This window comes from Eurytemora carolleeae, unplaced genomic scaffold (assembly GCF_000591075.1).
Source record: "Eurytemora carolleeae unplaced genomic scaffold, Eaff_2.0 scaffold1162, whole genome shotgun sequence".
Taxonomy (NCBI): domain Eukaryota; kingdom Metazoa; phylum Arthropoda; class Copepoda; order Calanoida; family Temoridae; genus Eurytemora; species Eurytemora carolleeae.
In genome coordinates, this window is record NW_019397056.1 from 31,124 (window position 1) to 56,775 (window position 25,652).

The 25,652-nt window shown below is 30.5% G+C and overlaps 1 protein-coding gene across 1 annotated transcript; it reads left to right on the forward strand.

The window, feature by feature from the left end:
* Positions 1-2,138: 2,138 nt before the first annotated feature.
* On the forward strand, positions 2,139-25,652 carry LOC111711464 (FMRFamide receptor). Its single transcript, XM_023485837.1, has 13 exons — positions 2,139-2,182; positions 3,412-3,460; positions 4,209-4,273; positions 6,826-6,915; positions 11,360-11,450; positions 11,644-11,744; positions 13,177-13,234; positions 18,988-19,043; positions 19,890-19,957; positions 22,517-22,604; positions 22,994-23,014; positions 24,820-24,885; positions 25,125-25,652. Exons 3-13 carry the CDS (start codon positions 4,213-4,215, stop codon positions 25,220-25,222), a joined length of 798 nt encoding a protein of 265 aa, XP_023341605.1. The 5' UTR covers positions 2,139-2,182; positions 3,412-3,460; positions 4,209-4,212; the 3' UTR covers positions 25,223-25,652.

The following is a 25,652-nucleotide window of genomic DNA, read 5'->3' on the forward strand; positions in this document are numbered from 1 at the left end:
GCATATTGAAAATAAATAGTAAATAGATAAAGAGAATATTGAAAATAAATAGTAAATAAATAAAGAATATATTGAAAATAAATAGTAAATAAAGAGTATATTTAAAATGAATTAAATGTAAATGAAAAATGATAAAAGACAATACAAACAGTATTTTAAATGATTTAAATGAAAATGAAAACGATAAAAGACATTACAAAGAGTATATTGAAAAAGAAGAAAAATGGAAGAAATACAGATTGATTAAAGAAAGAAAAAAGAAAAAAAAACTAGAACGCAGTGCTCGTTGTTTTGGGGGATTGGAAGGCAAATAAGCAACGGCTTGGAAACCATTTAATGGGGCTCATGTTGGCCCAGCAAACCCTCCCTCGATGAGCTGGAAGAAGGATCTAGCGAAGTGATGTGTTTGCAGAAAATGAATGAAATATAAGATGAGTCTAGCGTTATTTAATTGATTAAATATATGCCCACCCCCCCAAAGTTGATTAAATAGTTTTATCTTCAATAATGTTTTGTCGGCAGATTTTAATAAGTGAAAAAAACCTCAGTTTAAAGGTTTTTAAATTTTAGACATAAACGCGATTGAATTCAAGATGAAGCTTTAAGCCATATAATTAGTTCAGTACAAAGACGCTAGAAAAGAAGAAGATAGGGCATTAGAATATATCCGAATAGTGTGTACGCTCCGTACGCTCTGTACACTTTATATGACGTCGTTGGCTGCAGTATTGGTTTTAAATTCAAACAATCAACAGTAAAACTCTAGTTATCAAATAAATCAATCATTGTAGGTGTTAAAAATGGTGGGAAAACAGCGACACGGTTTATACTTCTAAATGTGTATTAACCTATTAATTTACTTTCCCAAGTTTAATATACATTAATTAATGAAACAGAAAATATATAATAATAAAGAAATATGGGAGTATGCCCCCAACGTGCCCCTAATACAAGCTAGCATCATATCATTTATCAACATTCTTAGTCGCCATAAATATGCACCTGCATAGACTATACAGACTGCTTATCTCCTTTCACAGGGTGGGCTAAGTTGACCCGGCACGTCATGTTACGTTTTTCCGATAGGGTTTTAGAGTGCCATCTCACGGCCACTTGTTGAATAACATACCCATTCAGGGGTTAAGTTTTACAACCTTTAAAGAAATACTCCAAATTTAAACATGAAACATAACATTTATGAATTCAGTCTTTTTTGAAGATTTTGTATTTCGTATCCAAAGGATCCTTAAATATCGCTGAATACAGATGTTTGCTGATTGGTCGTGTACAGTACTTGTACACAATGGAACATGCTGTGCATATTTTAGCTGATAATTGATCTCTGTAACTCTCGTATCTCTGATACGCACACACTAAACTAAAGGGACAACGTATTCCCATTTTAGACTCTTTAATTGGTTACAAAGATTTAATAAAATAAGACTTTAAGTTTAAGTTAGTTTTAATGTCCTATTCTCCGATGAGACACGTAATTTTAAATTACCCTCCATTAATAGAGTGGCATATCATATTTACAACAGTACCCTTAAAAGCATTGTCTAATCAAGAATAAGTTATAAATTCATGTTTTTGGTTATGAAAACCGATTGTTTTATTTGTGGTCGTGCATTTCTTGCTTAAGAAACATCGGAGAAGATATCAAAATTAATCACTTTAATGGTTACCATGTACGACGTTGTCCAAACTGGAAAATTCTGAATCTAAAGAAAAATTATTTTTGAGAATTCTGATTATAATATACTGTGCGAGTGAGATTCAATATCTAATTTACAACACGTTATGCGCTAAATGAATTTGATAGTAAGAAAATAAATTTCAAGTTTTATTTACTTTTTTATTCTAGAAAAACACATGCTGAAAGGATCTTAACATTTTTATCAAAACAGTGGCAACTAATTTCACCTTTCCAGTAAATAAATCGTTAAAAATATAGTTCTTCACACAAGAAAGTAAAAGATATCCTGGCCCCAATTATTTAATAATACACATATCAGTTTACTATAAAAACACAGTTTCTCTTATTTTATACTAAAATCCTTGAAAATAATGCAGTATGGGGTTGAGGGGGGGGGAAGATCCTACAAAACAATAACGATTTAATTTTTCTTTCTAGGTATTCTTTTAGGGACCTGTGCTGTTTCTGGTATTTTCGGAAATATAGGTAAACAATTTACTTCAGCATTTGAGAAGTTAGAGAAAAAATAGCTTACAGGGGAAATTACAATGCTTTTTCATAAATACTAAACGTTTTTGTTTGTATTGTAGAGCTCTTTCATTTTACACCACAATTATGTGATATTATATGTGATATTATATGGTATTTACTTATATACATAATAGGATTTTAGGACACTTCGCGCCCATCTTCTATTTCAACTTTTAATTGTGGCTTTATCTGTGAGCATCTTCTCTTTTTACAATTTAAAACAAAAAAAAAGTTTGCTGATTTCATAATTTTTTTTTGCGCATTTTTAAAATTTTACAAAAATAAAAAATTTTAAATACAAATTTTTAAAATTTTGATCATTAAAAAACCTTCGTTGGGTTCACGTGAGGTCCCGCACAAAATTTGAGCCCGATCGGTTTTCAGCCGTTTTAACGTTTATTGGATACAAACAAACAGACAAGCACCCAAACGTCCACCAGACAAGTTAAATTTATATATATATCTATATATAAATTTGGCTTGGGTGTCTGTTTGTTTGTTTGNTATCATTGGACATTGGACATTTGGACATAAAACATGGGATTTAGAGGGGGGGGGTCAAATTGACCCCCCCCCAGCGTATCCTGGTTTTCAAGTACCCCAGCGGGGATAGGGTTAATCAGTTATAGCATCGGATACTCTCCTGCTAAAATAAAGCTAAAATTGTGATTTGTTACGCATCTCATATATATATATACCACATATTTTAAAACAAAATTTGTCAAAAGATGTCATTAAGTTTAGTTTTGTAATAGTCTAAAGCAGAATATAAGGCCAGTAACGTGAGCAAGGCCCGAAAAAACCTTGGTTTTAAGCAGCTAAACCTTTTTAACCAATTACATTGCAATCTGTTTTAAGATGAAGTTTATCTAAAAAGATATAAAGTTATGCATTTCTAACGGCAAATTACACAAAAGACGCAAGTTTTTGATGATGGAAATGCTTAAACAGTCCTAAAATCTTATCCTAAGTTCTATGGCTTCTTATTGAACCCGATTGAAGAGTCTAGTTTTGCAAATAAAACCCAATGTCTACTCTGTATATTACAAAGCTCTTTGGTCCAGTATGCCCGGTTTACTTCTTTAAAAAAACAACGCGTTGCGCCTTTGTAGTCTTTTATATATATCATACAAGGTAACAAGTTGTATAAATTCAAGAAATAATGATGTTATTTTTTCTTTCAGGAGCCATATTTATTTTCTACCGAAAAAATCGAAAACAGCCGTTTTATAGGTAAAATCATTTTTATATAAAGGTGTTTACTTCAACGTTAACAACAAGATAAATATATTTGTATTAATTAATAACGTATTTTCACGCAAAAGTACTTCTAGGTTTTGAGAGCTTGCGCTGAAAGCTTGATTAGATTGTTATAAATATTTAATAAGCAAAAAAGAAATTGAGAAATTTCGCCACAAACTAAATTTTCTCATCCCTATACCTTTGCAATCTAATGGTGTAAACCATTGATATTTCAAACTTAGATTTTTTGATCTAGCAAAATTTTTTGTTTGAAATAACTAAGATCTGCAGACATTTGGTTGCAGAGATTTAGGGATTAGCAAATCAGAGTTTGTGGAAAAGACTCAATTCACTTCCTTTTCTAAAAATTTGGTTGACATTTCTATTGAAATATGGTACATGGGAGAACCCTAAAACCTGAGTTTTTTTGTAAACTTAAATTTGTTATAAAGGGACTTTTTGCGTAATTTAAATGACCCAACAGCCCTTTAAAGAGGCACATGCCTTATTCAAAATGTTAACCTTGAAACCTTAATCTGGAACCTTACCCTGCATTTTTGTATAGAATCCATAAATGGAAATGAACAATTTTCAGAAACAAAAACATGTATATCTTATTCACTCTTGATAAGACAAAACTTTGAAGGGTGAATTGGACCTTTCAATTCATCAACGGATGGTCACGTGAAATTACGTTTACAGTCACTTTAAAAACTAGATTTGATTCTTGATTATTTAGTTTGATGATGTTCTTATCATTCTTTGATTTACTCTACCTTATAGCATCGTTACTACTATTCTCAGGTTGGCATAAGTTATAGTACAGTTTATGTACAGGGTATGTACAGGTTATATAGAGGGTATGTACAGGTACCTGTTATATATAGGTTATATAGAGGTGTTGTACAGGCTATATACGGCCGTAGGACTAAGCAAATTTCCGAAAGATAACGAAACGTAGGTTTCGAAAATTAACGTAAGAGTCCGTTAACGAACGGCTAAAACCGTTAATTTTTAAAACGTAAAACGTTAAGCAGACGGATAGGTTAAGTTTGAAAAAAATGGTTAAAAACGAAAACAAAACGGGTCGGTTTACAAAAAAAATGGGAAATGATCGTTTTCAAAAAGGATAGTTTAAAAAATATACGAGCGTTAAAAAATCTTTCAAATACGGTCGCTTTTTATTTTTTGAAATTTCAAAACGAGTGGTTTGTTTTAAAATCAATAGTTTTTTTCCAAGCGAAACGATCGATTTTAGAAAAAAATAAAAACAGAACGTAAAACCATCGTTTATAAAAACAATTAACAACAATACGTACAGTTTATATACAGTTTTTGTAGAGATTACGTACAAGTTATATTCAGGGTATGTACAGTTTATGTTGAGGTTTTGTACAGTTTAGGTACAGGATTTGCATAGTTTATGTTTAATGTATGTAGAGGTTATGCACATGTATGTACAGGTTTCGTACAGTTGTTGTGCAGTTTATGTTTAAGATATGCATAGTTTATGTGCAGGTTATTTTACTGGATCCGTACAAATTTATATAGACGTATTGTACAGCTTATGGACGGTTTAAGTATAGGTAAAGTAAATTTTATGTATACATATTTTGTACAGGTTATGTACAGGTTATGTAAATGTTATGTACTGGTTAAGTTCAAGATATGTACAGGTGATGTACTAGTTATGGACAGGTTATACAAGGGTGCTGAACAGGTTATGTACATGTTATTTACAGGTTATGTACAGGTTTCGCACAGGTTGTGTACATTTTATGTACATGTTATGTACAGGATATGTACAGGTTATGAACAGGTTATGTAAATGTTACGTTGTTAGAAAAAATAAAAACGAAACGAATTTTTAATAACAATTAACAATCCCATGTACAGTTCTATACATTTTTTGTACAGATTACATACAGGTTGTGTGCAGGGTATGTAAAGTTTAAGTTGAGGTTTTGTACAGATTAGGTACATGATGTGAATAGTTTATGTGCATGTTATGTACAGGCTATGCACAGGATATGTACAGTTTCTATAGAGGTTTTGTAGAGATGTAAAGTTTATATTCAGCTGATATATGCATAGTTTATGTACAGGTAATTCTTAGGGTATGTACAGTTTATATAGTAAAATCCGTACAGCTTATGTACGGATTATGTACAGGTTATGTACAATTTATTTTCAGGTTACTTAGAGGTTATGTACAGGTTATGTACAAGTTATGTTCAGGCTATGTAAATGTTATGTTCAGGTTTTGTACAGCTTATGAACAGGTTATGTACAGGTTTTGCACAGGTTTTGAACGGGTGATGTACAAGCTGTATTTTGCGAAACAGTGGTCTGTATTTTCATATGTAATTTATAATTTCACAGAGAAAAGAAATGATAGATTAAAAAAGACCATCTGATATTCTCTCTATTTATTTTCTATTCTATAGAAATTTCCATTATCCTATTACAGTTGGGTGTAACTGGGACAGAATTGGGTTATAAACATGTGATAAAAACATAATCCATTTAGATGATTAATCACAGTCCAAAACAACATGTGAAACATAATCCATTTAGATGATTAATCACAGTCCAAACCAACATGTGAAACGCTTTCACTCATAAATCAAACAGTATTTTGCCACTTGCTTTAATTTTAAGTTGTGGCTGTTTAAAATTTGATAACTCACTTTCAGAGTTGTCTATTTTTTAATAAACATAATCATAATACTAAGTTTTAATAACATGGCCCTATAGAGAACAATTTTATGAATTCAACCAATAAAGTTTTTAAATATGGTAGAATTTTGCGTTGAAACCTATTAACGCAAACCGGACTGTATAAATTGTATAATATATGGCATTTTTTTAGATATCAATATTATGTTAGAACATATTATTACATTCTGTTCTTTTATATCATTATCTTTTTATTTCCTTTGTTATTGGCAATATTATAAAAATTGAGTAATGATCAAATGTAAATTGGAATATTAAGCTCTGAACCGTTTATATATAGTTCCGTAGAAATGGAACTCTGCTTCGAGCCAGTAAAGTCTTTATTAAATCCATTTATTTAGTTTTATTGATATGGAAATCTACTCCGAGCCACCCAGTGTTCACTAAATGAATTTATCTAGTTCCGTTGACATGAAACACTGTTCCAAGCCACCCAGCTTTCACTAAATCTATTTAGTTCCCTTGATTTGAACTCTGCTCCGAGCCACTAAAGCCTTTATTAAATCCATTTATTTAGTTTCATTAATATGGAAATCTACTCCGAGCTACCCAGTGTTCACTAAATGAATTTATCTAGTTCTGTTGACACTTAGTTTTCACTAAATCTATTTATTTAGTTCCCTTGATTTGGAACGCTGCTCCAAGCCACCCAGCCTTCACTAAATCTATTCCGTTTATTCTACCTACAGCCCACATTGGTATGACAGGTAAGCACAAGTGAGAACCACAAAACTATGGAATAGGAGACAACATTAAAACAATGTTTAAAATTCGGTAATGTTGATGGATCAAACCTCTGTAGAGTAAAAAAAAGTAGATGTTAGTTCCACATTTATTGAAAATATATTTCGGTCTGGGTTGACCCTTGTCAGCTCTAACGATATAATAACCATCAAAATCGATAAAAAGAATAAAAATATTGTTAAAAACCGCAAGATAATAAACAAACAAAAAAGATTATTAATTATTATCAAATACACTTAAGTATTTAAACAATACTTAAGTGTATTTGATGTTGCTTTAAAGCAACTAGCTTAACATTTTAATTAAATCACGTATAAACTTAAATGGATCTGTTTACACTGCACGATTGTTTTTGTTTATGTTCATTGGACTATTTTATGTCAAAAGTCAAGTCAAACAGTCGTCTTTATATTCAAAAGTTTTCTGGCTCTCTTGTTAGTTTAACATTATCTTTTTAGTTTTGCGAAAAATCCGATATATCCTGTTGTCGGCAAAATTCAAATTCAAATTTTTTTACAGAAACATCAGATAGGAATGAAAAACGTATTTTCAAAACCATACATAATTTATAACACGATAATTCTAGGAAGATTTTTTTATACATATTTGATATTAAACAGTTTACAGGGATATCTGTTTACAATTTTAAATTAGATCTTTTTGTCATCTATAGGTAACATTAATATACACACTTACATCATTGAACAGTAATAAGCAGAAAACAACGGAATATGAAGACGACTTTATATAATTACTTAAAAATGCATTTGATGTTGTTATAAAGCAAATAGTTTTAGACACTAATTTAGTGAAATGGGTCTGTTTACACTGAACAATTTCTGTGTGTCATGCTCATTGGACTTTTTAAATGGATTCAAAAAGTCGTCTTACTATTTCAGAGTTTTCTGGTTATCACTATATGTTCCGCGGTTCTACCTTTATCTAAAGAATTACATAAATGTGGTTTTCCTTTCATTTAGTTTATTGTATATGCAAAGTTTTAGTTAAAAAAAGATTTTTTTGTTAAACTACACTTTCCATCTATTCTGACAAATATCATGTCAGCAATTTTCATGCTTCTTCTGATTAAGGAGAAATTCAATTTTTATTTTATAAGAATTCTGAAATTTCCAAATTCAATATAATCAAGCATAAATCTTATTTCTTACAAAAGTAAAAAAAAACACAAAATTCCCGATAATTTTTTCTTCATATTGTATATCATGATGATATATAATATATATATAGAGGTAGTAATCTCATATCGTAACGTCATATCTTAACCTAGCTCTTGATCGTTTTCCCTTTAAGGAAAATTGAAAGGGTGACTAGGTTGAAGTCAAACACTTCAGGAGTTGATCGCAACCATTATGAGAATATATTAGTTTTGGTATTACGTTGAAACAGTTGTATATCAATTTCGCGAGACAGGGACATCATATGGAACTCATAGAGGTATAAGTGTTTAGATTTCACCCTGTACCCCCTTTCATTTTTCTTTAACAGTCCCTTTTTAAATTTTGATCGGGGAGCTAGGATTTTCTTATCCTGCTTTCAAAATTTGTAAAAATGAACGGGTTTTAAAGGGAAAATTCCAGGCAAAGCTGGGTTTCCAAGACATTTTAATACATCTACTCCGTATAATGGTAAAAAATAGAAGGTTTAAAATGAAAAGGGTAAATATGTTGATCTAAAAAACAAGAATTGACCTTTGTTGTCATCCTAATACACGTTTTACACTGACTCAAGCAACATAAATATTTTCTATAATGAATCATACAGGGGAGGGGGCAAACATTAAGAATTTAGGGGCCTAACGCTATTTATGTGAGAGAGGGGGTTGGGGGGGTAGGGCTTGGTTCAGGCCCAAACTTCAATACCTGGAAACTGTGGGATTAAATATTCTCTATTTCGATATCCAGTGTGGACACTTTAAACTTTTTGCTTAATCCTGTTTTTTAGATATCCCTGCTGCTGGTTGTCTCATTGGCTACGCGCAAAATTTTCCGGCTTCTGATTGGCTGTTCGGGTTAAATCGGTTTTATTTTCCTCTTAGAAAAACTGGAGATCGAGTACTATACTGTACTGTACTGTACTGTACTGTACTGTACTGTACTGTACTGTACTGTACTGTACTGTACTGCACTGTACTGTTCTGTTCTGTGTTGTACAGTACAGTGTACATTTAATTCTAATTTAAGGCTATTAAAATAATAAGAAAAAATGAATTACGTACATTATTTAATATGTACTGAAATATGATGAAAATAATAAGTTTCAATCTTAAATATTTAAATTCACAAATAAAGTTATTTTGAAGAAATTCTGCTGCTTCTCATATATTTTACCAGTAAAACTTAAAATTAGGGATGGGCATTTTAGTATAGTATTCGATTTTAGGTACTTTTCCTAAGGCTTTTCCCCAAGCAGTAACCTCCCAACTGTACAATTTCCCAAGCAGTAACTTCCCAACTGTACATTTTCCCAAGCAGTAACTTCCCAACTGTACAATTTCCCAAGCAGTAGCTTCCCAACTGTACAATTTCCCAAGCAGTTACTTCCAAACTGTACAATTTCCCAAGCAATTACGCACCAGCTGTACAATTTCCCAAGCAGTTACTTCCCAACTGTACAATTTCCCAAGCAATTACTTACCAGCTGTGCAATTTCCCAAGCAGTAACTTCCTAAGTCGGTCCTAGCAGCAGCACTCGGCCCCAGAAGGCCTTACTTAACCTTTGGGAAGTTGCCTCTTCTTGGAAAATTGTAAGATGTCGCCGATTGGAAACTACCTTGAGGAAAATACCTTATATCCTTTATTCAATCCGATCGTTAACGCGGTTAGCTTTGGATTAACCGTTACAAAAAAAAATGAGAAAACATTTCATTTAACAAGGTGAAGGTTACACATTCTTTCCGTTCATTATCGGTTAAGTATTCCATTTTTCATAAAATTTTGTTCTTTAACGGAAATGTACATAGCCCAGCCTTCTTTTAAAGAAAGGTTTTTAGTTTAAATAAAAAAAAATAAGAAATAAATTCAGGATCAATTGTCAAGGTCGACTTTGCAATCTACAGGATCCCACCAACAAGGCTTTAGGATCTAAAATACTATGTTACACTTTTTAGTTCTCTGGAACACGCGCATTTTAGAACTAAAAGAATAATAATATTAATAATAATAATAATAATTATTATGATAATAATAATAAAACAAGCTTCTTTTCAGCTTCGGTTTAAGTCCTAGACATTCCCATTCACATTATTTTTTAGCACATATGTTTAAGCTTTAGTTCTTATAGAAGCTAAGGGTAAAATTCGCATTGATCTATGTGTGAGATGTCGCATAGGTCTGCCTCTTATGTAATTGTAAATTGGCGGTACAGAAAAAACTAGGACCTGAAGGGTTGGCCCAGCTCGGGTATTAAAATGTACGTGATATGAATGCGTTTAAATATTCTGCTACGCTAATTTACTAAAACTCAGTCCAGCCCTAAATAAAACATTACTAATCCTAAAATTTGTAGATATATATTTTAAAGTTTAAAATTGTTCAAATTGTTCAAGTTATCAAAATTGGTTGAATTAGCATAATTGTCGGTGGAGTATATGTAGAATAGATTTGATTAATCTTGATACATATCTTTATGAATTAAATCGCCCCTCACCTTCTTGCCCCTTTTTACGCACCCACGTACACAGAATCTAAACAAAACATTTAAAAGATTTGAATTAACAAAGAGAGTTTCATTATCTAAGAATGAACTCAAGTGGTTCTACATAAAAATGAATGTTTTTAATTCTATATAAAAAGAAAGGCTAATATTTTTTTGCAGAATCTAACATTAGTTCGACCCAAAGTAGACCAAAAAGAAAGTTTATAAAAAAATGTTGCTGAAAAATGTCACTTTAAGTTTTGTATAAACGGTATACCGTCAACGCAAGTAAACAGAAAAATTCGCTTTTTTTGTCCTATGAGATACAAGGGAAAAATGCCATTCCGGATGGAAAAGTAGCATTCAACAGCTAAAAATGCTACCAGAAAAAGGGCCCTGGTTCTTTAAAGTTTAATTAAAGGAAATTAACACTGAATCCGCAGAATGGATTTCGACCACACAATCTAGAGAAGTTGAGAAGCAACTTAAAACTATAATCTTATCAAACTCAATAAAACCAAATGCATAATTTAATCTGAAAGCTTGTGAGGGAGCAATTTGAACCATTTCTCTTAAACTTGAGACGGTGCTAATGAGAAGTGGTTCATCTAGATGTACGTGAGGGAGGGAGCAAGTTGAACTATTTCTCTTGAACTTGAGACGACGCTAATGAGAAATGGTTTATCTAGGTCTACGTGAGGGAGGGAGCAAGTTGAACCATTTCTCTTGAAATTTTAATTTTCCTTTTTTTAGGGTCTATCTATTTAACCATTTCACTAGCTGTGGAAAGGTATATCACCGTCTGTCACCCTTTCTTCAAACTCTCTCATAACTGGCCAGCTTGGTATCATTATTATTACTATTATTTTTATCATTATTATTATCAATATTATTATTATTATTATTCTTATTATTATTATTATTATTATTATTATTACTATTATTATTATAATTATTATTATTATTATTTAATCTTATTTTTAACTGAATGTTGAGGTTATATATTATTATAATTAGAATTATTCTTATCTATGAAGGGTGTATGTGCTGCCGATTGTGGTGTTCAGTTCTGTTTTCAATTTACCAAAGTTCTTTGAACTGGAGACTGTAGAAAGACCTTCCTACAATTCTACAAACGGTAAAGTATATTTTCATTCATTTTATGTTATTAAAGGCAGTGTACACATAGTTTTATGGTATTAAAGGGAGTGTATACATAGTTTTAAGTGAACCTTCTTTATAATTATAAAGCAACATGTCCGAACCCCATCAGCACCCTTCAAACACTTTTCTAATCAATGATTTTAGCTGGACATTTAGTGCCTCGAAACTTTAAGCATATACCCTGGCACTGCTAAGGTTTTAATGCTACCATGTAAATCGGGCGTACAACTCTCCAATCAGAAAGTCACACTTGTAATTAGTTATTTTGCCTCTTTGATTCTTGATTTTGAAAAGTAATCAATTTCACAATCATCCAACTTAATGCTGTTATTTCCATTTTGACATTGTAGAATAATTCCTTAAAAAGCGAAACTTATTCTGAAAAATGGTGAATGGTTCAAATCCTGTTTTGGTAAATCAACGTGAAAGTTCTAGTCTCATCTCTTGACTCAGCCAATTCTTATCAGCTCTCACTATTCTTACTTCTATACAGCTTAAAGATCATAGAGTAGAGATAATCTCACATTGTAAAGGTTTTGACAAGCTATAGCATTTTCAATGAAAGTAAAGATTCAGATGTTAAAAAAATGAAGTAGGAATGGGAAAAGTGGGTAGGGGGGGGAGGCATGATATTTCTAAATTTTTTATCATTCATGTAGTTTTTATTTTTTGACCGTTTTGTTCGACGCAAAAAACAAGAAATTATCTTCTTCATAATTTTTGAAAAGGATAATTTTTCTATTTCGTCGTTTCTTTTAGATTTTTGTCGATCATTAACAACGACCCTTAAATCGTTTACAAAATAATTATAACAATCATAAAGAGGAAATCCACTTTAACCTTTTTAGAAATTTCTAAAAATATGCAATTTAGAAATAGTACTTCACTGTAAAACACAAATGTGTAAAACTTTACTGTTATTTTTGCTGAAATTCATGTAATTTTCGCAATGACATAAGGGTTTATGCATTGCAAATTTTAATCTTAATAAACGACCAGAGAGAATTTAGAAATACAGAGACACCACCAACTCTTCAATAGAATATAATTCATTGTTTACCGAATTGAACTTGATTTGTTCTGTAAAAAAAACAACTTTTAAATGATCGTATTGCACTGGCGTTGTGTTTCTTTAAAAATCCTCTAAGTTACTTAACCCTATTCCAATTCAAATTTTTTTCTTTTCTAACTAACACATGCTTCTCACTTTAGGCTTTTATGCCTACCTGCTGAGTCCGCAGGCATACTGGCTGAATGCCTTATTTTACCTTTACCCAACCAAATCTATATTTAGACCCTTTTCAAGTTATAATTGGTTTCTGGCGTTTATAGCTCTTGTGAAAGCTTTTAACAAAAGGAAGCAGATTGCACAAAAAACTTTTTTCTCTGTTATTATGATTGTTTAGAGACCCTGCATGAGAACAATAGTCTGCCACTGTACATGGTCCAACCTACAGATCTAAGGTACAGTACACCCATGGACCGTACAGTACAGTACAGTACACCAAGGTACGGTACATTACAGTACAGTACACCAAGGTACGATACAGTACAGTACAGTACACCAAGGTACGGTACATTACAGTAAAGTACACCAAGGTACGGTACAGTACAGTACAGTACACCAAGGTACGGTACAGTACAGTACACCACTAAACATGATAATTCCAATACGTTCTTCGACTTACAAGTTTAATTTTTAATATTTTATTGGTATTGCATTAAAAACTTTGAAAACTTTGAAAATTAAAGAATTTGCAGCAGCATTGCAAAGGAATTGAGTTTCTGTCACAAATTCCAATTTTATAATACCAAAATCTCAACAACCAGATGATGGATACCTTTCATATTTCAAACTTACATTGTTTGATCCACCAGAATTCATAGTTTGAAATATCTACGGTCTACGACATTTGGTTTTAAAGAAATTGGGATTTAAAAATCCGAGTTTGTGGCAAAGACTCAATTCCTTTGCCAAATCTGTAGGGCTCATACTTCTTTAAGTTATATTTAGTTATATTTAGTCGGATAAATTTGTCTGGTCTAGTCTGACTAAATAATTTTGCAAATTTAAAAATTTCAACTTGGTGATTTTCTTAAAAACTGTAAAATACTGTAAAACATCTTTTACAGAAAAAAAGCATCTGAATATTTTGAATCGCCAAACCAATAAAAACTGTTTAATTTCTGTACTTTTAAATATTTTTTTAGTTATTTATAAATCCAAATTTTATTTTGAATTGTGAAGTTTCCAAAAACCTAATAATAAGCTATAAAGGACTGTAGGCGTAATTTATCGGAATCATTTGAATGTCTAGTTCACAACGGTACCCTTGAAACCATTATCTGATGTACAACGTTGAAGATATTGTCGTTTTTTTAGGTTTAAAAGTGTGTTTTTTTCTGATAATGCTTATATTTTTTCCAGCAGAGTATAAATGCATGCGCAGATAACTATTGTAAAGAAACCACAATTGAAAATTTTAAAATTGCAATTATCAACATTTAATTCATTTTCAATCAGACAAAGCTTTCAAGGATACCGATGTAAATTGGGCATAGAGTGTCACTTGAAATTACGCTTACAGTCCCTTTCAGACTGATTTCTTGATTATTTTTATCTAATTAGAGATTTTACGTTCTCTAATTAGTAAACAATAATATGCTATTGAATTATTTTTGGAATTTTAGTCTATAGGTCTCCTTAGCATAGGATCATTTTAGAACAATAGAACAGGTTGTCTAAAAAATGTCAAGTACATTTAGATCCTCGAAAGTAGGAGTGCGATTAAAAATGGTGGTGAACAAATAAATATTTTAAAGCAACTGCAAATCTAAAAGAAACAGAAATTACTTTGAAAATTAAAAACTTTCTTTTAGTTTGCATAAAACAGATTCAAAATGGTGAATACGCAAGAATAAAAAATATAATTTGAATTAGTCCAAATATAAAAACTCAATATGTGAAAGCTGTGTGCATTCCAGATGGGGCTTCCAGCGGAAACAAAATTTCGCGAAAAAATGAACAAAAAATTCCTGCAAAGCTAGAGTTCCAGCTGCAACAAAATTTTGCAAAAAATCTTTTTTCTACTATATTTGCCATTTAGTATTAGAAATTTTATTACATCTTCTATAAAATAAAGCACTTTGCTCATGTCTACGTGTTAGGTATAGCTGACCAAACGACTGGATTAAATGGGCTAAAATTGTTTTATAATAAAGAATTAGAATTATTTTTTAAATTTAATTTTTTTATTTAAATTCAATTAAAAAAATTTCACGGACAACGCCTGGCTTTTTTGCGCGCGGAACAAAATTTAACAAAATATCGTTTTTACTTCTATAATTTCTATTCAGTATATGAAGTTCTATTATATTATATTTATATTGGTGTTAATCCATGCGTGCCGTTTTTCTCGGAATTTGTGTCAATTGACACTGGTAACCTTAACAGCTTTGTAGCATTTTTTATATGAATCATATATCAATGTTTTGTTTTAAAAATTAACAATTTTCATTTATAGTTTCTTTACAACAGTCATTTGCGCATTAATTCTTGCTTCAGAAGTTTTGAAGAAATTATCAAAATTAAACACTTGTCACGCCAGAAAAACAATGATATCTTCCATATTATTGATAAGAGTTATGAATAAAGGGCAACGTGGTCAATCTGACATGCCTTTTTTTAAATTGAGGTTAATTACGCCTTGTCCCTTTAATGCATGCCTTGCAAGATTATACAACATTTTATAATTTCCAGAAAATTCTATTGAATGACAAACTCATTAGTTTCTAGTTACAAACACTGAGGGCTATTATATATTTGCATATTTATTATACAAATATATTTATATTCTCTAATCCTTAATCTTTATTACAGTGGTAGGCGATTATATCGAAATGATAAAGACGACTTTTTTATTTAAGATTTAATTGGTAACAAGCTTTTTTCAAATTACTAGTTTACAAGTAAAAAAAGAGAAGGTTTTTAGATTTACAGTTTATTTTTGTCTCCATGTTTTGTTTATGTATGCTGTTTAAAAGCTTGAAATGAATCAAAATTGAAATAGAAAGTCGTCTTCATTATATTGATGCAATTGAACATTTCAAACAATTAATTCGAGTAAGATCAACTATCTAAATTTGAGATATCAAAGGTTGAACAAATATAAAAATTGGGAAATTTGAGTTTGTGGCAAAGACTCAATAAATTTCAATTAATAAGTTGATACTTAAACTACTTATGAAATTATCTGACTTAAAGTCGAGACTGTAAAGGAAAAATGAAATTGGGTATAGGCTGAAACCTAAGTATCGAAGGAGTTGATCGAGGCCAATGAGAGTTCTTTCTGTTGTCCCTGTCTCGAGAAATTGATACAAAACGGTGTCAAATTTGTACAAAAATCGGTATATTCAAAATTTTGTTTAAACAGATCACATTCAGCAAATACGCAACCAATTTGAAAACGACGATATCTCAAAGGAGCCTAATAATAATTAATAATTATATGAATAATTATTTATATGTCCATATCATGTGACCAGAATTCCCACCAATGACAGTGAATTATTATTGTCACGTGTCTCTGTCTGTTTCACGTGACCAGTATACTACTCTGCCATTGGTGGGGTTCTAGTCACGTGATACGAAAGTATAAATAATTATACGCACAATTATGTATAATAATTATCAATTAAATTTATTAAAAATAAAAAATTATTAAATTTAAATAATGATAGAAGCAAAGCTAAGTTACTTAGGCTCCTCTGGGATATCGTCATTTTCAGATTGGTTGCGTATTTGCTGAATATGATCTGTTTAAACATACTATTTTTTTGTACACAATTTGGCATATACCGATTTTCGCATAAATTTGACACAGTTTTATATCAATTTCTCGAGACAGGAACATCAGATAGAACTCTCATGGTTCTCGATCAAGTCCAAAGATACTAAGGTTTCAGGCTATATCCCACTTCATTTTTCCTTCACACTCCCTTTAATTAAAGCATAAAAGAATTACGTTTTCTATTTATCTATTGTATGGCCGTCTTACACAACATTTGTCACTAAATTCACCAGTTTATTTTTCAAAATAATTGAGTATTGGATTTTAGATAAATATGTTCCAATATTTCATTCACTTAAAATATTTTCAATATTTCAGTTTTACATTTATAAATCTGAGCTGAAAACTTTAGAATTGTGGATATCGAGATCAATGTTTGATCTTCTCTTTTTCTTAATCTCAAGATAAATATAATTTATATTATAATATTACAATTTTTATAAATTTAATTGTAATTAAAAGTGTAAATAACTTAACAAATTGAGCTGAGTTGATGGCAACCGGAACAGCCAATGAGAGAAGCCGGTGGCCGAATTTGAAGAATTTGAGCGGCAGTTTAAATTTAAGCCGCGGCTTAAATATGGTTGGTTCCACTTAAAATTGTATCAAATGTTTCAAGATTTAAGCCGGCGCTTAATTTAAACCGGGTTTTGGCAGATTTAAACCGCGGCTCAAATTCTTTAAATTCCATCTCGGGAAATTTAAATTTTTTCCCGCCATTTAATGATAGTGGACTCTCATTGGTCCAACCAAGTACAAATATCCGAAAAGAGAGAAAAAGAGCATTTAAGGATAAAATGAAAAGTGTCCATATTGGATATTCAGATTAAGCAATCGGAGTTAAAGGTATCCAATTATAAAGTTTTCAGCAATTTAAAGTTTATTATCATGTTTAAATATCCCAGTTGATTTTAGCTAACTTATTAAAGTTTAAAGTTTTGAAAATTATACTTTTTTCAATTGATGCTAGAGAGTCGATTTTAAACTGATTTTATTTTTTCAAAGTTGAAATATTTGTTTAAAGTTGAAATAATCAAAAAAAGCTATAACTAACTAAGAATTGAGGCTTTGGCATCAAATAATGTGTTTTTAGAGACACCCCGTATCTTTTATGTATATAAAGAAATAAACCCGGCATTAATATATATTTCAGAAACACCCGGTATTAATATATATTTTAGAAACACCTGGTATTAATATATATTTTAGAAACACCCGGTATTAATACATATTTCAGAAACACCCGGTATTAATATATATTTTAGAAACACCCAGTATTAATATATATTTTAGAAACACCCGGTATTAATATATATTTTAGAAACACTCTGTATTAAAATATATTTTAGAAACACCCGGTATTAAGATATATTTTAGAAACACCCGGTATTAATATATATTTTAGAAACACCCGGTATTAATATATATTTTAGAAACACCCGGTATTAATATATATTTTAGAAACACCCTGTATTAAAATATATTTTAGAAACACCCGGTATTAATATATATTTTAGAAACACCCGGTATTAGTATATATTTTAGAAACACCCAGTATTAATATATATTTTAGAAACACCCGGTATTAATATATATTTTAGAAACACCCGGTATTAATATATATTTTAGAAACACCCGCTATTAATATATATTTTAGAAACACCCTGTATTAAACTATATTTTAGAAACACCCGCTATTAATATATATTTTAGAAACACCCGGTATTAGTATATATTTCAGAAACACCCAGTATTAATATATATTTTAGAAACACCCTGTATTAAAATATATTTTAGAAACACCCGGCATTGATATATATTTTAGAAACACCCGGTATTAGTATATATTTCAGAAACACCCGGTATTAATATATATTTTAGAAACACCCGGAATTAATATATATTTTAGAAACACCCTGTATTAATATATATTTTAGAGGCACCTGATATTAATATATATTTTAGAAACACCCGGTATAAATATATATTTCAGAAACACCCGGTATTAATATATATTTTAGAAACACCCGGTATTAATATATATTTTAGAGGCACCTGGTATTAATATATATTTTAGAAACACCCGGTATTAATATATATTTTAGAGGCACCTGGTATTAATATATATTTTAGAGGCACCCGGTATTAATATATATTTTAGAGGCACCTGGTATTAATATATATTTTAGAGGCACCTGGTATTAATATATTTTAGAGGCACCTGGTATTAATATATATTTTAGAGACACCTGGTATTAATATATATTTTAGAAACACCCGGTATTAATATATATTTTAGAGGCACCTGGTATTAATATATATTTTAGAGGCACCTGGTATTAATGTAAATATTCTAATGATTTCTAGGCTGAATGAGTTATATATTAGTGGATATATTGTCTGGGCAAACTTTATCATAAACTGTAAGTAGTATTTTATCATAAAAAATAGTATTTAAAGCAGAAACAAAAACTGTATTTTTGCGGAGTAATTAAAATAGAAATTAAATGGGAGTCGTAGATTTTAACCCTATTCCTGCTGGTAGGTGGTAGGTGGGGCTCAATTTGTGTCCTCCCGTATTTTTTTGTAATATAACTCAAAAAATATTGGTCTGAGGCTCTTAAAATTTTCTGACTTTTCCTAAATACTAATAGCCCTCCCTTTAGGTCTAAAACCGGGCTTTTATACTAACTCATTTAGTCTTATGGCACACTGCCTGAATGATTATTTTTTCCTACAACAAACTAAATCTTTATTTTGACCCACTTTCAGTTGTCAGCTTTTAATAATGTTGCGCTTTTTTGAAAGCTGTTGACATAAGGAAGCAGTTTGAACAAGTTTGGCAAATTATTTGCTTAAAAGAAATTTGCACAATTTTTCCAAATCTGAACGGCGTGTTTTTTCTTTTTACAATTGAGATATCAAACAAAACACACACAAATAAATTGATATATAATTGTTCAAATCGGATTTTAATAAATGCAAACGAGAAATGAATTAAAGAATTATTTAAACTGATTTGAATTGATTCAAATCAGTTTTGTTCATTCAATAGTTTCTTACTCAGACATGTTTATTATTGTGACTAAGTTGTACTCTAAAGTTTTCAGAAAAAAAACATATTTTTATAAAGTTCTAAAGATGCTTATTGTAACTTTTTCTGGCCTTGCTGAACATACTGTTATTTTCCTGTCATTTTTATATTTCAAGGTTCTGCAATATTGAGAAATATTTAATAAAAAATACATTTAAAAAATGTTTTCATTTAGGTGTTTTTCCATTTCTTGTTCTCATCTTTTTAAACCTGGCTGTTTACAACGAACTTAAAAAAATACAGGTGAACAGTTTTTATCATTTGTTCTGAATAAGTTTTTTTCCATGCACAAATTATGAATTATGTTGGATCAAATAATCTTAGTTTGAAATAGCACAAGTTTACACTATCCGTTTAAAATATTAGTTTGCAAAGATATAAGGATTAGAAAATTTGAGTATGTTGCAAAAACTAGCACACCGGACTTACCAGAGTGAGCAGCAATCGGTTTCTTCTATTTGAAATCAAAACGTGTTTTGGTCTTTAATTCAATAATCATTTACTTTACGGATTTGTTTATTTAGTACATTTTTATTCAAAATGCATATGCCAACAAAAAAGTATTTGAAAAAAAGGCTAACAAATTATTTTTAATGGGTCAAATTGGGATCGAAAGTCACAGCTTTCTGGAATATTGACTGTACCGTTAAATCCACGTGTACCTTTATACTTTTTTTAAATTTTGTTTCTGGTTAATGGACATTTGATTTGGTATATTTTCCCTAAATCAGGTTGCAAGGGGTTAAGGTTTAGTTTTTGAGATATGTGTTCAGTTACTTTTTAGAATTTCAAACAACATTTCATTTCAACATTTCATCTAAAGTCACAAATCATATGTTAATCGTTTCTAGGTTTTTAATGAAACAAAAAAGCAAACCTAAACTAGAAACAATTGAAGAAAACTTCCCAAAAAATGTCATTTAATGCATAAATTCTATTACACCTTTATTATTGCAGCACCTCCATTTTCTACTTTATTTATTTTCTTTATTTTTGGCTAAGTTAATCTTTTTGGGAAACCATGATCTCAGTGATGAACATTGAACAATAAAGCTCGGAAACAATTTCTTTTCTAAACCTGTCCCAACTATACATCAATTCCGGGGGAAATTGAAACAAAACTAAAAATAAAGATATTTTATTTCCTATTTCCCCAGAGTAAAGGTTGTCAATTAAATTGAAATATTTGGAGAACTTTTAAATTTATAAAACTATTTTGCGGATTTTATTGTTTTCCTGATTGGGTTTTCAGATAATGTTGAAAAATTGATTTTTTAAATTTGACACCAGCCGTTTATAAACAATCTTTGTATAAAAAGATCTATAGAGTGCTTTAATATATATTCCTTTATCCGAAAAATTTATTCAAATTGAAAATTCTAGGAAAATTCTATCATTTCACAAGTGTGTGAAATTGTTGTTAATTTATTGCAAAATTTTACTTAATCTACATATTTACTTTTTAAAAATGGACTAAATTGTATTTTTTTAGGGGAGTTGTCGGTTATGAATTTTCTAAAGAAAAATAATAAACATAGATTGTTTTTTCATTACATAATATTAAAAAAAAATAATGCGTCGAATCGATTTATATAATGTTAAAGCGGGACTAAACGGTGTTTCTAAAAAATCCAGTTTTCGATGTCCTTAATTCACTTTTTAACCACTTTTCGGTTATTTAGCATTAAAGATCTACGAAAATAACAATTGCATATCGGGATTAAAAATTTCCTTCATTTCACATTATTGAACTTTTAAATCCTATGCACAGGTTGTCCCAAAAAACATAAGAATTTATTGACGACTTCTTTATCGTTTTGTTCCATGAGGGATTTATAGTTCGTAAATATAATTTTGTAGAATCATAGTTAAAACATTTAACAACAAAAACTAATAGTCTTGGGATTTCCAAAATGTGGTCAACCATTTTTAATATATTTATAAATACATGAGGGTGAGTCCAATATTTTTGGATTTTTTTTATTTTTGGTACTCCAATGGCCCAAAAAAAATCCGGGAAACTTTTCTTCTTTCATAGTCAAAAGTTCAGAAACGTAAAAAAGTGAAAATAATTATTTCTATCAATTTATAAAATTTTATAGATATTAAATCACAGAAAATTCGCAATGCACAAAAAAAGGTACAATTTTGCACCAGACGCCGCTAATCACACTTTTTTTAACTCACCCTGTATATATATATATATATTTATAAGGTTTATAGGGCGCTTCGCGCACATTTTTTATTTCAATTGTGAACGTTCTCTTTGTATACATTGTAAAACAAAACCAAAGCAAAATTTTGCGGATTTAAAAAAAATTTGGGCAAATTTTGAAAATTCGATCATCCATAAACCTTTCCTAGGGTCAAGCAAGGTCCCACAAAAAATGTGGGCCCGATCGGTTCAGCCGTTTTGATGTTTATTGGATAAAAACAAACAAAAAGACACCCAGACACCCAATCAAAGTATCAATATACATATTTCTTCTTAAAATAAGTCTAGAACATTTTTTATTGTTTATTAAGAATTCAAAAGGTTGGTTATGAATATATATATAAAACCCTGCCCCAGTTAGAGGAGGATTGAACTATCCGGATAATCAATGTAATAAAGTTCTTAAATGTTAGCTATTGCTGGCCAAACGCCTGGACCAAAATGGTTGACATTTTTTGAGGAAACCCATGGTTGCTCTGGGGATAACATAGGCTATTAGATTAATTTTTTTCGTTTCAAAGTGTTTTTTTTAAATTCCGCGTTCTTCACCGCCACTTCAGCTAGATAGATATATAACCCTGTCCCAGGTAGAGGAGGTTGGAACTAGCCGGGCTGGTCAAATCCTGAGACAGAAGGAACGGAAGCTTGCACAAGTCAGCTTTATCATCGTGTTCGGTAAACTGACAATTCAGTTATTTTTATCTTGGTCTTACCTTAAACTTGGTTTTAATCCTAACCAAGTTTTTAAACAATTTGACCTTGACTTTGATTTTGACCTTGACCTTGACCTTGACCTTGACCTTGACCTTGAACTTGACCTTGACCTTGACCTTGACCTTGACCTTGACCTTGAACTTGACCTTGACCTTGACCTTGACCTTGACCTTGACCTTGACCTTGACATTGACATTGACCTTGCTATTAACTTTGATCTTAACCTTGACCTTGACCTTGACATTGACTTTACATTGACCTTGAACTTCACCATGACCTTGAACTTGACCTTGACCTTGACCTTGACCTTGACCTTGGCCTTGAAGTTTTATTAATGATAATATTTTTAGTTTTTATTCTCTGCCACTCAGGAATTCAATCAATTGATTATGAAATATAAAAGATAACAAAATGATGAAAAATTAAGTGATCCCAAAGATTGATACAATCTTCATTATGATTAAATTTTTGTTCAATCACCTAAATATTTAAGTTTTACATTCTTAAAAGCCAATATTTTTGCGATCAGTTTAAATGCAAATGGGCATACATCCTGATATTAATACACTGAAGACGACTTTTTTAATTTTAAGTTTTGATTTTTAACAAGCTTTTTTCCAGTTACAAGTGTATGTATACACGTTTAACAGCTTAATTTAAATCAAAATTAAAATGAAAAGTTGTCTTCATTATATTGATATAATCGCCTACCAATGTAATTGAAAAATAATTTTCCATTCGTTTAGAATCTTCATAAATGAGGGTAAAATTGAAATTGTATCTAAACCAGGTCAACAGCTGTTAGCTACTTTATCTCAAGATTTATCCAAAATCGTAATTTAAACCTTTTTTTACAATTTTTTGTTGTCATTACCTTAATAATATGCAAGCAGTTAACCCTTTTGTTGTGATTATCTTAAAAATTAAACGTTAGAAGTCGTCTTTCTTAAGATTTTCTACATTTAATTATCTCTTAATGATTAATATTAGCAACTTTTTTGCACGATTAGTTAATTGCTTGCTTGATTGATTGTTTGATTGCTAAAGAATGATTGGCTAATTGCATGATCGCTTCAGATTGATTAATGAATTGATTGATTCCTTGTTTGCTTCAGATTGATTGATTAATTGTTTTATTGATTCGTTGATTGATTAATTGTTTTATTGATTTGTTGATTGATTAATTGTTTTATTGATTCGTTGATTGATTGAGATTGCTTGTGACTTATTGATTAATTGATTGATTCCTAGATTTAATTATTGCTTGAATTCTTGATGATTCATAGTTTGATCGCTGGAGATTGATTGTTTCATTGATAGCTATGGATTAACCCTATCCCCGCTGGGGTACTTGAAAACCAGGATACGCTGGGGGGGGTCAATTTGACCCCCCCCCCCTCTAAACCCCATGTTTGATGTCCAAATATGACAAATGATACATCATTAGAAAGCTCTTGTGCTTTACTTTTAGAATCTGCAAAAAAATTTGCAAATTTGCGAAAATTGAATTTTTTATCGCAAAATCCAGTTTTATAGTAAAAATGTTTGCAAAAAAACATTTGTCCAAAAAATGACAAATTATACATTTTTGAAAAGCCCTTGACCATGCCATTTCAAATATGCAAAAATTTTTGCAAAATTTTAAATAACCTGATTTTTAATCAAGAAAAACTAAAAATGTGCAAATTTCCTTTGACAGGTTGTTTGCAAAAAATGTGCAATTTTTTTTCGCAAAACTTGTGCAATCTGTTTCCTTATGTCATAGGCTTTCCAAAAAGCTAAATTTTATCAAAATCTGACAAGTGAAAAAGGGTCAAAACAAAGATTTAGTTTGCTACAGGCAAAAGCAGTCATTCAGGCAGTGTGCCTGAGGACTCAGGCAGTTAGTATTAAAGCCCGGTTTTAGGCCTAAAGGGAGGGTTTTGGGTATGTAAGAAAAGTCAGAAAATTTCAACAGCCTCAGACCAATACTTTTTGAGTTATGCAAAAAAAAACTACAGGGGGGGGTCAAATTGATCCCCCCCAGCGGGAATAGGGTTAATTGAATAATATTGATAGATTACTAGTTTATTTAATTGTTTGATTGCTCGAGATTAGTTAAATTATTGATTGATTCCATGATTAATTTATTGATTGATTCCGTATGATCTTTATTGATTGATTGATTATGTTGAAGTGAGATGGGTTCCTAATATCTGGGAGATGTGTGAGAAGGATGGTCTTGAGTGGCCTGTTTGGATTGGTGAGTTTAAAGGGACACTGTTATCGTTATTATGATTAAAGGGATTAGAATATATAATCCATATATATTTAAAATATATAATCCATATATATTTAGAATATATAATCCATAAATATTTAGAATATATAATCCATATATATTTAAAATATATAATCCATATATATTTAGAATATATAATCCAAATACATTTAGAATTTATAATCCATATATATTTAGAATATATAACCTTATCTATTTAGAATATACAACCTATATTTCTCATCTTCTGACAACGTTCAATGGAACTGTTAATGTTCTCATTTACTTTATCAAACATGGGAATTTCACATGCAGGTAATGTTGACGGGTTTATAACTCCATGATAACTGGCAGTATAACTTCATGATAGCTGGATTTATAACTCCATGATAACTGGCTGCAAAACTCCATGATAACTGGCTGTATAACTCCATGATAACTGGCTGTATAACTCCATGATAACTGGCTGTTTAACTCCATGATAACTGGTTTATAACTCCATGATAACTGGCTGTATAACTCCATGATAACTGGCTTTATAACTCCATGATAACTGGTTGTTTAACTCCATGATAACTGGCTGTATACCTCCGTGTGAAATGGGTTTAAAACTCCATGATAACTGGCTTTATAACTCCATGTTAACTAGCTGTATAACTCCATGTTTAATGGGTTTAAAACTCCATGATAACTGGCTGCATAACTCCATGTTTAATGGGTTTAAAACTCCATGATAACTGGCTTTATAA

What these genes read in the sequence shown, in the direction of transcription:
- LOC111711464 (XM_023485837.1), top strand. Translation starts at nt 4,213, where the DNA reads ATGATGTTCTTATCATTCTTTGATTTACTCTACCTTATAGCATCGTTA. An exon ending in GTCCAACCTACAGATCTAAG is followed by an intron (nt 13,235 to 18,987) that starts GTACAGTACACC and finishes AATGATTTCTAG; the next exon opens with GCTGAATGAGTTATATATTA. An exon ending in TTTTATTCTCTGCCACTCAG is followed by an intron (nt 23,015 to 24,819) that starts GAATTCAATCAA and finishes ATTATGTTGAAG; the next exon opens with TGAGATGGGTTCCTAATATC.